Source organism: Euwallacea similis, chromosome 1, assembly GCF_039881205.1.
Source record: "Euwallacea similis isolate ESF13 chromosome 1, ESF131.1, whole genome shotgun sequence".
NCBI lineage: Eukaryota > Metazoa > Arthropoda > Insecta > Coleoptera > Curculionidae > Euwallacea > Euwallacea similis.
Window position 1 is genome coordinate 2,178,697 of NC_089609.1, and position 12,845 is coordinate 2,191,541.

The following is a 12,845-nucleotide window of genomic DNA, read 5'->3' on the forward strand; positions in this document are numbered from 1 at the left end:
CTGATGGTCGAGAAGTCTGAACTAAAATAGGCGTAATTGGTCATAGTTATGACCGAAGTCGGTCCATACTTCAGGTATGGCATCTCAGCATTTCATCCGAGGATTCTACATGAGCATTTGCTAGTTTATCGTCATCGTCCTTATTAAAAAGAAACGGTCATTTAATCAACGCGCCAATTAGGTATAAGAGCTGGATAGTAGTCAAGAATGAGGAAAAATTCGTGCTACCGAGAGGTAGCGGGACTCGACTAAAGATTAATCGTTATCTATCGTAGTATTGGTTATTATCTATGCAAAATATTATAAATCAACTTTTGCACTCTGCGATATTCCATTTAGCCTGAAATGTTTGCACTCCACTATATAGATAAGCAATAGTTATTGACAGTTTGATAATGAGTCGCTCACGTAAAACCCAACACACGGTTGGTTGATTGAAGGGCAATCTGATTACATCAAGTCTTACATTATAGTTTCACTCATAAATATTCTCAAAAGCTCATTAAAATCACTCTGAATTTATTCCATTTCATGTAGATAAAGAGAACTATTAGAGCGGTTTTAATTGGATACAAATGGCAGTTCATAAGCGAGGATTGGCTTATAATATGGTTCGATAAGGCAATAAGGACTTTATTTGCAGAAAGTATTGACATTTAGTGAAATTTTATTTAATGACGACTGCAATGAGCGGCCAACTGCACTGAAAGAGAGAAGAATTCCTGAGACCGTCCAAATGTATGGTTGGTTTCAGGTTGCACCACCGACTACAACTTGATGAAGTCTTCTCCTTCATGAGGAATTTGCTGCCAAGCTTGTTAGCAGATAATTGGTACTACCGCGTCCTTCCGAAAGAGATCATCTGCCCTTACTCGTCTCAGTGAAAACCCCCAAAAATGCCAAAAACCAACGTCATCTCGAGCCGAAACCTAATTGGCTCCTTTTGCAAACCAAAAATATTTAAAGGGCTTTCTCGTTAAAATAACTGAAAGGCCTTTTTTGCCACACTCCTTTTTGGGAATGAATAACCAATCAAAATCTGCGGGATCCAAAGTGTTGGTTTTTATGGCGAGCCGTTTTGTGCTCTTTGTTGCACGAACCAAGATAAAGGACTTAAACGGTTTGGCCAGGTAAAATTAGGGACCCCAAGGAAGTATGTAAACTGAAACCGAATAACGGGAAAGAGGAGCCTTTATAAATATCGCCGAATATGTGAAGGATCGGAGAATGTGTATGAAATTCAAGAGCTAAGAATATTCATTTCGTTCCAACTTCAGACGATCGGATGATAAGGCCGGAATTAACTGCTTTAAACTGATGAGGAGTATGCATATGAGTCGGCCGGAATGTCGGTTATTAAAATTTATTGGGAATTTTTTGCCCATGTGTGTGCCGGGAATATTCGAGAGAATTTGCTAAATGGAGAAAATATCTTGCGAATCCTGAAAGATGCGATCGGAACTTAATGACCATCTTAACGACACAAATGGATCATGCCAGAATTGAGTCTAAAATCTGATGTAATAACAATGAGTAGAGGCTGGTCATCTTCCATTCAAGTCCAGTTATCAGGGACCATCAGATTATAAAATTCAGCATTATTAATGCTTAAACCCAACAAGGAACTGTTAGTCGAATATTTCCCTCAATTCCATATCTATCCAATCTCGCTATTACATAAAATCCGTGGGATGTAACGGCCTAAAAGAAAATAAAGCCATAATTTAAATTCTAACGCGAAATATTTGGAAAGCGTCCAAATCTCTCGGGAAAATCGTTCTTTTATCGTTTTGCTATTTTCCTGAACTTTAGAGAAGATCGATCCGATGGAAAGGCCAAAGACCTGGGAAGAATCACATTCATTATTTTTTATCCCCCGACATACGAATGCATTTTCCACCCAAAGGCTGAGTAGCTGAAATATCAACTTCATTAATGACTTCAGTTATCAGGAGGGGCCTCTGCGTGATCCGAATATTAGCCATCAGCTTTGCGAAATGGATGAATTGCGAGCTATCCCAAATCGTTATTTTGGAGGAATTGATGAGGGATTAGATTTTTTTTTAAATTTTTAATACCAGGGTTACTCGGGAATTCCCCTATGTTTCTCTTAGCAACTTCGTGAGTATTGGTTGAGATACTCCAAAGAATTTGTCTTCAGATATTTTTAAATCACAAAAATTCCAAAAGCTTCTATTCGGTTTTTAGACAATTTTCTGAAGAGTTTTGATTAGATCGAAATTGGTCATTTAAGTACATTTTGCTTTCCTTGGCAGGAATAGGAAGTTTATACAACGGAGGTCCCTACAACCGTTAAAAGCACTGCAAACATCTCTACTTTGGACGGGATTACTGAAAGACTTTTAGACACACAACCACGTAACTGCTGATGAAAGGACTTTCTTCCAACAATATTTCCGAATAGCAAAAGACTCTTGCTTAGTAAGGAGTTAGAACATTCTGCTCAGGCATCTATTGTATCTCATTCTTCATAATTGCTCCTATTAATTTTTCATAGAAGGTCCTGTTCCAGTGAGCGAATGTATATACATGTTTCATTTATTTTCATTTTTTCCTTTTTCGTCCAATTCTGTCTTCGCATCATCAAAGAATTCGTTAAAATGTTCTTGATAATGTTCTTCGTCTCTTCCCCTTACATAAATTCGTTGTTTTTCTTTCGTCAGTTCTGTTCCATTGGATATATCTCACAATAAATTATGTTTTGGTTGGTAATTTGATTGCCATGATCAGGACAAAAAGATCCTATAAACGTCCCCAACAAAGACTTATTAATAGATTTCAGAGGCTATAAACCATATAATAACACCCTCATCCGTAGTTAAAACCAAATTTTCCTAGAATTACCACCCTTATAGTCGTCCACACAAATCGCCAGCAATTTCTTCACACCACCCTGAAACCATGGCATTGCATGTCGCTTAATTCACTTCGCATGTGCTCTTTGGCTGATTCACATTTCACCCCTAAATAAATGTCACAGATGTCTCATATTGGTTCACCGCCAATTGATACTAATCCCAATAAGCAATATCATGCATTTTGAAAAAAAAGCATTAATTTGATCCTATTTTGAAGCTAACAGCTGCATGTCTTTTTGCCTCAGGAGAGTGCAAGCTGAAAGGTAAATTAAGGGAGCTAATGGGGTGTTTACGATTACTTGACGCCTTACGGATGTCTTTGGGCACCCTTAAGAGGCTTTAACTATCGGGCGGAGTCATATTTCTAAATAGTTGTTAATAAGGGATTTGCAGTGTTTTTGGGAGGGAATGTGAGGTAATGATACACTGGAAGGCAAAATTAACCGGACAATTCAATTTTTATATCTTTTTGCAATTAAAAAAAATGTTGGAAAATTTTTTGAAATCTTGTTTATATTTTATTAGCCATAACGTTTTTCTCGTTTCAACTTACTTAGATTATTTTTACCTGTAGAGCCATTTGCATCATTTATCGGTGGACATTTTTCTTTAATGTACAACAATGCTCGTCCAGACATTGCAAGAACAACGCGAGCGTAGTTGGATAAAGCTGCTATTCCTTTATTATCGTGGCCCCCGAGGAGTCCAGACTTAAACCCGATCGAACATGCATGGGATAGTCTGCGTCGACGTATTCGTCGTCATCATGCTGAGCTTCAATCCATAAATGACTTGGAACAAGCACTTCATGACGAATGGGAGCAAATCGCTCAGGAAGAATTTGCCACGTTGACTCGTAGCATGCTCGCTCAATCGCATGGACGCCGCGATTAGGGCTCGCGGAGGCGATACACGTTACTGCACGTGTTGTTTTTCATTTAGAAATTTTTTAAGTGAAAAAATGTCTTTTTTTGTGCTGTTTTCTTTGATTTTTTTCTTATTGTATAAAAAAATTTAACCTTTCCATATTCAATTTTATTGAACTTTCGGCTAGTAACACTGTAAATATTTTTTTATGTTCCTTTTCTGGAAAAATCTAAGTGTCCGGTTAACTTTGCACTCCAGTGTAGTTTAGAGCCGATTATCTGAAAAAACTCATGCTCCATAGGTCCTTATAAAGCGACAAACACGGACGGGACTAATTACCACATGCAGCTTAATTGAACGTTGCTAATTAGCCCTCAGTCTTATCCTAGACTTTCCTTTGTTCCTGTTTTGGCCCGATTCAGCTCACGGCGCCATATAGCCCGTTTATATGAATAACATGACTCATTGTTCAATGATATTATTCGGTGCACTTCAAAATTATTCCTTGAAAATAAGCTAAACAAACTTATTGCCTCATACCCGGACTTGCGTTTCACATGAATAAAGTAAGTAATCCTAACGATGGAACTTACCTTGAACTGCAATCGACGATATTTGTCATTACGGTAATGAGGAATTAAAATAGTTGCCAGTGTAATGAAACCGCATTCGAATGGCTTATCATACATCATCCAAGTTAAAAAGTAGTAGTTCTTGCTTTTATTAAGTGGACTGGTGGGTAGCAGCTTTATAAATGCTGATATCATGAGATTGTTATTGAGAAAGAGGCACGCAGAGGAATAAACAAGATTTTGTTGCGGCTTTTAAGAAGTGAAATAAATTGGGAAGAATTCTTGATTAATGTGGTTGGTGGGTAAGCTCCCATTGCAAGGTTGGTGGGCATGCTCCAACGGGTTACATGAGGGAACATCGAATTAAACTGATGATACAGTCAAAGTCCGTCAATTATTTCTAGCAGTTTACACGTGTCTTAATCGCCAATTTGAGACCACTTGGCCTGAAATTAAGTCTGTGCGTTAAGTAGCAAGTCAAGTCAAGTAGCTTGATTCAAGATAGTTCAGGTTAGTTCAGTTTGGTTTCATGATAAAGTACTCCAAACGACTGAGTAGCAAATTTTGCAAAACTGCACTTGAAATTCAGAAATCAGGTACCTCTTGAACCGAATCTGAACTAACTAGCTTCTACGAATTCTGCCAAATCTACGAGAACCAACAACTATTGATATTCTTGACCTAATCGGACGAATTTGAAATAATCTGAAATGTACAAAGCAAAATAGCCTAGAAGTTCTACTAAAGGACGAGGTATATAGTCGGTCGGGTCAAACATTGGAACATTAACATTTTATTGTTTGACCGTGGCTTGACCGTGCGCGCTAAGTGTTGCTATATTTGACTTGACCGCGACCTGACCGATAACATGAAGCTTCCTTAACACTTCTTATTAAGCCTTTCAATAAGGTTCTCAAAGGGTGTATTGCTCTCGGAGGGCCAAAGCGAGGATTATTTTTCCTATTGAGGAACTTTTATCCCTTCCCGAAGGTTCTCAAGACGCACATTATTTTCTAATCTACCAACGCCGAAATCACGTCAAAACCACGATTTAGGGAAGCCTAAAGGCTACCATCCACTTAAGGGCTTAACTTAGAGATTTCACCACAAACGTTTATAAAGCAGGCTAAATAAATCTGGATAAGACTGATTTTCCAAAAAGAAAATTCGAAAAAGATGAAATTTTCTAAATAAATCTGGAAGTTCCTCAATCATTGTATTGCGATTTTCTTAAGGAAACGAGCTTCCACAAAACATTCTGAAATCCCTAAATCATCCGGACCAAGCCGAACCAACCTGAACATCTTGATCCAAAAAATCCAGGTCAGTTTTTGAGACCTTCAAGAATAAATTGTGGGCAGAGAAGTTCATCAATCCACTTGAGCTAATGCTATGAAGGTGAGATATTTTTTGTGAACTTTCCTCAAGCATCAATCGGTTTGGAAAAGCATCAATTTCAATAAAAATCAATTCTCCATTTCAAGTCGATCAAGCATTTCTTACAAAACACTATTACGTCTGACTTGATGAGTCCCTAAGGCTCTCCCACGAGGCTTGAATTGCGTGACAAAGAGGAATGGATAATGATAATGTGGACAAGTTGAGGCTATTAACCATCGCCATATATTAATGCTGAATGATAATGACATAGAGGAAGAAGAAGAGGACGAGGAAGTTAAAGAAAATGGTTACATACGTCCATTATACTGTTTATATTGGTTGCAAACAAGATGAACAGCATCCAACGTATCCGTTGGGTTGCTACAAGGCAGTTAGGACTGAGATTAGTTGACCACAGCCACCACTAACTTAACTGCTTGACATAGCGTTTTCACCATACATGTTAATAAATCAGAATAAATCTTTCACTTCACACCTCTGCAAAATCGACTGGCAAAAATATACAGCACGATTTCGCCCACAGTCTGCCATTTGGTCTGATCTCGGTAAAAATTTCCCTTTAGGCGTAGTTGCAACACATTTTCTACATTCGAGATATTAAAAGGCCTTAAACAAATGTTGATACGACACGCACCGATATAAATTTACCCGGAAAATTACCTTTTGCGGTCGCGAAATTGTCCCAGGGAGTGGTTGAGCGACAATTATAGAGTCTGGCTCATAAAACCAGCAGAAGGAGGGAGTGCATTCCTCCGGAATTTATCTAGTTTTGTTAAAGGCAATTAACTGGTTTGTTTGTGGACGAGGTGTAATATACTGGATCTAAAAATAAGAATTATTTGAAGAAACAAGGTTTTATTATCTGGGCGTGGTGGTCTCATTTATGAGCTAGTTCAGGTGGCAGTTACTACCGTTTCAGCATAAAATTCCACAGGAAAAGAGGAACCGAGGAAGACCTAAGAAGGGACATCACGTCTTGACTTAATTTTAAAGGTGCTTCAGTTGACTTGGCATCACCATTCCTTCAATTATTTACAGGGTGTCCCAGCAGGGTGCAAATGACCACTATCTTTTTAGCATTACAGTTACAAAGCAAATACGAGAGGCGCAGAAAGAAGTGCTCGTAGATTCGAACGTTATATGAAAATATACAGGGCGTTCAATGAAAGTGCAGCATTCCTAAGTTATGTTTTTTAAATTTAAGGGGATATTTCGCAAATGAAAATAAAATAAAAGGTATGAACATATCCCTTCGAGAGACAAATCGATTTTTTGTTCCTTTTTTAACAATATTGCAGCACGCCTCGAGACATATCAGGGTTCATCTAGAAATTTCTGGGGCCTGCCCATGAGGTGTATCTGTGGGAATTTTACAGGAAAATAGTAAGACCCGGTAGTTTTTTACAGTTTTCAATTCAATTAAAGAATGTCGAAATTCCAGAGGACGCCCATGAGAAAAACCAAAGTTGATGATGGTTGCAAAAAAATCGAAACGTCTGATTTCACATACGTCATCGCCACATTTTCCAAGTGGGCTCCAGCACTTCTTGAAATTTCAAATTTCTTGTCCTGACGAATTCCCAAAGTGAGGCTCCTTTGATTACGAGTGGTAAGACTGGTGGTGACGAAGAAAATGTTATACTTGATGGCGGTGTAGCGTAATCGTCTAAATCACCAATTCTCGATTGATCTTTTTGCTCGATAATTGATGGCTAGATTGCTAATTTAGCAAATCCAATGGTTCCTTCGAGACCCGGAACAGTAATTCCTTCTTTGAACTTAATCCCTCTTGAATGGATTTAAATGCAACATCGCGTTGCATCGATAATCTGGAAATTACAAGCCATTGTTCTCGAACGCGATATCTTGTCGAGATAGCGGATTTTATGTTCATTGAATGTCCAAGTGCCCTTTCGGCGTGTGTATAAAGTTACCAGCAATGACATATCATGATATTCATGAGCACAGCCACATAGGCCCACTCTCGGAGCTTTGCAATTGAGGTCTGAAACGTTATGTTATATTAGAATAAATAGTTTTGGCAAATATAAAAATGCCTAATGTTTTTGAGGAAGTTTGCGGTTGGCGACGCTCTAATGAAGATATATTTAGCGTCCAACATCAAGTTCAACAAACCTTGAAACTGGCAGTGGTGGCCTATTTAATTAATTTTCAAAAGCAAATTACGCAAATGATATGCGTTCAATTTAAATTACCCGGAGGTTAAAGACAACAAAATTGTTTAAAACGTGATGTTGCCATACCAGAATAACCCGAAAAATTCATAAATTTTAAACAAGATCTGAGCCAGTTTAAGCGAAAGTGTCACCAAAGGTCAAATCATTAATGCGCCGTTGCTGTACTTCCCCCGGCAAACTGACTTTCATATAACCCTAGAGGGGGCAGCCTTAGCTTTGGACTGATTTCTGGTTGAGATAAAAACTAGCTTGCTAACAGCTCATTGTCCATTTGGCCCCAAATTCACAAAATCAAGATAATGCAAAGTGCACAATGGAACCGGATCGTCATTCGATTCCATTTCGTGCATTCTGCTATTTACATTAAATGGGGTAGAGCTGTCAAGGGTCGAATGAGGATCATTTTCTTTTGGGAATCAATTAGCCAGGAAGGGCATAATAAAGACATTCTTCGATAGTTCGGGGTGTGTCCGCATTGTATATCGGACGTTTCCATTAAATATCCGATTTGTATATGCACGTGTGCAATACAAACCCTAATTCCGTTCCATTTAGGTTACAAACTAGTAGACTTTGGACGATTTACATTGTCCACTAGATATGCAAATATTCGCCCATAGAAAGTAATTTCCACAGAAATCAAGACGTAACCGATGATGTGCCCTTGTTTCGTCCTTCCTTCATTGAAATTATCCTCGTGGTAAGGCCACCTAGGCTTTGCCTTTTCGGCCCTTCAACTGGCTGCTGTCAACCCTATTTATCACTACCATTACTGAGCCACGTGGCTGTCTAAAGGACATTCTTTTGTATATATAACCACCCTTGAGATTCCCTTTTCCAACCCTGATTGTCTCGGTTGGAGCGCACCCATGCAGCAGTAATGCTTGCTTTTTGACTGAAAAATAGTATGATAATCGCGTGTCCCAATCCTGAATCAAATGGGTATATGGTAATTTTTCTGGGGATTTATTTAATTGGATGAGTAGTCGGTTTTTGTGGTAAAAGGATCCTGAAGAAATTGAAGAAAAGGCACCAAACGACCTGCAATTTTTTTTTATAACTTCTATAGTTTTCAATTAAAAGGTTTGTTTTATTTAAGTTATGAAATTTATCCCTCTTAGCAACTATCCGTTGATCCCAACACACCAAATCGCTAAAAGACATGTTGTATTTTTCAGACATCTTGTATTTTTCATCGAGCCACAAACGTATACATGTGAGACTACGCCGGGGGTTAGAAAGAATCCGTACCACCCCATAACTAACATTTTGCTGTACGGTGTCCCCTTCGCCTCCTTGCCGAACCTCTGCTTCTACTCCCCCTTCTACCCTTTCTATGACTTCTAATCCTTCTGCTCCGTCTACCCCCCCTGCAACTTCTGCTCCTGCTCCTCATTTTACGATTCTTACGACTTCTGCTCCTCGGCCTGCAACTCCTGCGACTCCTGCTCCTGCGACTTCTGCGTCTCCTACTTTTCGCCCTTCTTCGCATCAAACAAGCTTCTTTATAAAACTTTTGCCTTTCCGCTGGGTCCAATTTACACCTACAAGAAACCGGATATCAACCATCAACCGCGTTTTTCAAAATGAGTATTTACCAGCTTTTGGCCCCTTCTATAGCGACTTTACGTTGGGGCCACCCGCAGTGCCTTCTCCTGAATACTCGCAAATAATTTAGAAAGGGGTTTGGTGTTTTTACTCCTGAACGACACCTCATCCTCCTCTTGGAGCGACGTCGACATCGGCGCCGACTGTTAAAAAATATGGGGAATTCAACTTAGAGGGACAAAATGAATTTATCATTTGACTTAATTTGGGAATTACGCCACTGGCAAACCACTAGTGGAAAAAATGTGGAAGCTCACCTCGTCATTTCCTCTCTGGAAGCAGCACTGGGAGAAGTAGCCACGCATCCAGATCGAGACCTTGAGGTGCCCATCCTCAATGAGTTTCAGCGCTCTCAATCAGTAACCGAGAATTTTGATAAATTTCCAAAAACAATATCACATGCTTAGTGCTATTTACGTATTAAATTTAGAGCTTTAAAGGCAGAGAACATTTGTGACTTTCTACTAAAATTTAAAATCCAAAAGTGACATCAAACTTGACCATTTTCATGGAGACCACGACGTCAATTGTTCCGATCATGGGTAAATCATTTTTACATTTGTTTATTTCAGTGTTGGGAGGTGGTCAGTTTGTAATGGATGCTTCCACCTTCATGCAATACCAGACTTAAGGAAACTGACTGAAATTGATCTCGGGTTATTGAAATTTGAATGAGTTTTCTCTAGTAAATGCCTGGTTATCGTATTACTCACAGTGAACTTAAATTTTCTGATGAGTTTGTTTAGGTTAGTTCAGGTTAGTTCAGGTTAGCCAAGACCAATTTCTCTCTTTAAATGCACAGCAATGGGCGATGATAAATTTTAGGAAAAGACACCCAATACTTACTCCCCTTTTTCCTTTTCAGGATTTTAGTGGGTGCCCCCTTAGGCCAAAATCTGCAACCAGGGACCAACCTCTCAGGAGCGTTGTTCAAATGCCCCATTTCTAATTACGACCAAGACTGCGAACAGATAGTGACTGATGGTCTAAGAGGTACGTATACGTCTCATACCTCATTCGAAGCAACGGGTCTTACACCTCAATTAAATTTAATATTTCAAAGATTTTATTCCTGAAGCTACTTTCTCAAAAGAGAACACGAGGACGAAAAATTGCCATTTTGCTTGTCAGTGTTGCACAAAAGTGAATGAAACGTCCCGTACAGTTACACGGAACTATACGTTCATAAAAAACAGTTAGAAGTGGTTCTAATTGTCATTCTCTGTTTCATTATACAGGGTGTCTCAGAATTGCACGGCGCTATTTGAGGTGCGTTTTCTCTAGTGGGAAATAAAGAAAAAAATCGTATAAGCGTGTGTCGAATCTCGATCAGTAGCAGCGCTACAGGGTGTTAAAAAATAAGAAAAAATTTGGTTTTTATTTTATTGTGCTTGATCTGCTGCAGATAGCATTTTAAATTTTACATGCGTATTAGATAATAGGTGCTGCTTAATACGAGAGTAGATTGCCTCCAACTACCATACAGGGTAATGTTTGAGGTTACCCATAAAACCCTTTAGAAGAATTTACTCGCACCCCATTGGTGAATTTTAATATTTTTCTCGAGTTTTTAAATTTATTACCTAAATTTTGTCTCTTGATTTTTAGTCGAATTTTGTTCAATCGCCCTATAAATTAATTCATTTATAAATTCAGTCAAATCTACGGACCCCTATTACCAGCACCTATTACCTAACACGCATATAAAATTTGAAACTCTATCTGCAGTAGATCAAGCACAATAAAATAAAAACCTAATTTTTCTTAACTTTTAACACCCTGTAGCGCCGCTACCGATCGAGACCGGACACATGCTTATATGAACTTTTTTTCTTTATTTTGCACTAGAGAATACGCACCACAAATAGTGCCGTGCAGTAGTGAAACACCTTGTAAATGTGATTATCTTGATTAAAAATAATAATTAATAAAAACAAACACGTGAAAATTGCTTCTGATAGCCATAATGATTGGTGCATTAAAAGGACCGGTGTAAGACCCCCTTTTTTAGTTTAAATTTACTTTTTAATCGATTTTTTAACGTAGAGGTTTTCTAATGTTGTTTAGTTTTTGAAACTGAACTATTGTACTTGCAAACTCTTAAAGTTCTACTTGTAGATTATTCTGTATAAACACTAAACTAGAGGTTAGATAAGGGTTAGAGTCCCTACTAGATGTTTCGCGTGTCTGTTAGAACTAGCTGTTTGATGTTTAGCCCCCAGGGAAAGTCGATTTGCCCCCAGTGATGTACGCTGAGTTATGGTTTTCTTTTAAACAAAAAAAAATGCATTTATGAGCACTATGAGTACAAGCCATAAAACAGGCTCCTTGCCTAAGGGGTCCCACACATTTTAAACAGTCAAAACGTTTCTTGTACACCTCATGAAAAACTATAGTTTATAACTATTGTATTGATATGCTGTAGTAGGTGTTCGACTAGTTTTCGCACAAACAATTATATTTTTGCGTAGATTTTTACTTCCACAAACAAGCTTTTACAAAGAGACTTCAACGCCACATTTAACCCATATTCGCTCTCTTGTATTTGATATTGCAACTGTTGCTTTCTAAAGCGTCCCACACACAATTTAAAATTACTGCTATTCATGATCCGTAAGGCAGTCCAAACGCCCGTCCAAGAACAGTGATCTACACACAACTACATCTTCTCTACCAAAAAAATTTCTTTGTAAAAGTTTGATGGAGTTCTAGGAGTAATTTTTATATTTTTGTTTTCGGGTTACACTTGCAGGTTCCGGAGGAATTTTTAAGCGTAAGTGGTGGTCTCAAACCGAAATTGAAAGGTACCAAAACGAGGTACCGTCTCGGTAATAGCATGAGTATTTTTTGCTATTTTTTCATTAGTTGCATGCTTTTACACCTGCACTTGAGTAGTGCGCGAAGGATTGATGCTCTAATTCACATCAGGTGATCTGTAGGTTCGGGGCCAGGTTTAAGCTTTCTTCTTGGTCATTAGTGCTAATATTTTCTTGAAAAGCGCCTTTTTTGGAGGCGAAAAGGATAAAGGAAAATTGGGTTACAAATGCGAAGCTCACTTCAGTATCATGAGATTTAAAGATTAGCCCCCAATTTTCTATTTAAAGCTAACAGTTGAGTGTATAACAGTGTAAATAGGCTTCATCGTTTGACACACATCTGCTTAACCAATGTAAATATTTACTTATACATATACATAATACATCATTTCATCACCCCACAGCCTTTTGAAGTAGTTTGGTTTCACAAAAAATTGATATTTATAATGAAATCTTCATTCTGGGTGTCATTAAAACATCTGAATTTTATTATTTTTGTTTTTA

General features: G+C 38.3%; 1 protein-coding gene across 4 annotated transcripts in view; it reads left to right on the plus strand.

Annotated features, from left to right (window-relative positions):
• Nucleotides 1–12,845, plus strand: part of mew (multiple edematous wings) — a 213,610-nt gene that overhangs the window by 41,145 nt on the left and 159,620 nt on the right. For 3 of the 4 annotated variants that reach the window (XR_010752546.1, XM_066398576.1, XM_066398600.1), the window contains exons 2-3: nt 10,391–10,518; nt 12,278–12,298. Coding sequence is in view for 3 of the 4 variants with exons in the window: in XM_066398576.1 (XP_066254673.1) it covers nt 10,391–10,518; nt 12,278–12,298 (149 nt within the window). In the remaining variant the exon portion in view is untranslated. The remainder of the gene's footprint in view (nt 1–10,390; nt 10,519–12,277; nt 12,299–12,845) is intronic. The other variant, XM_066398589.1, reaches the window with a different exon arrangement.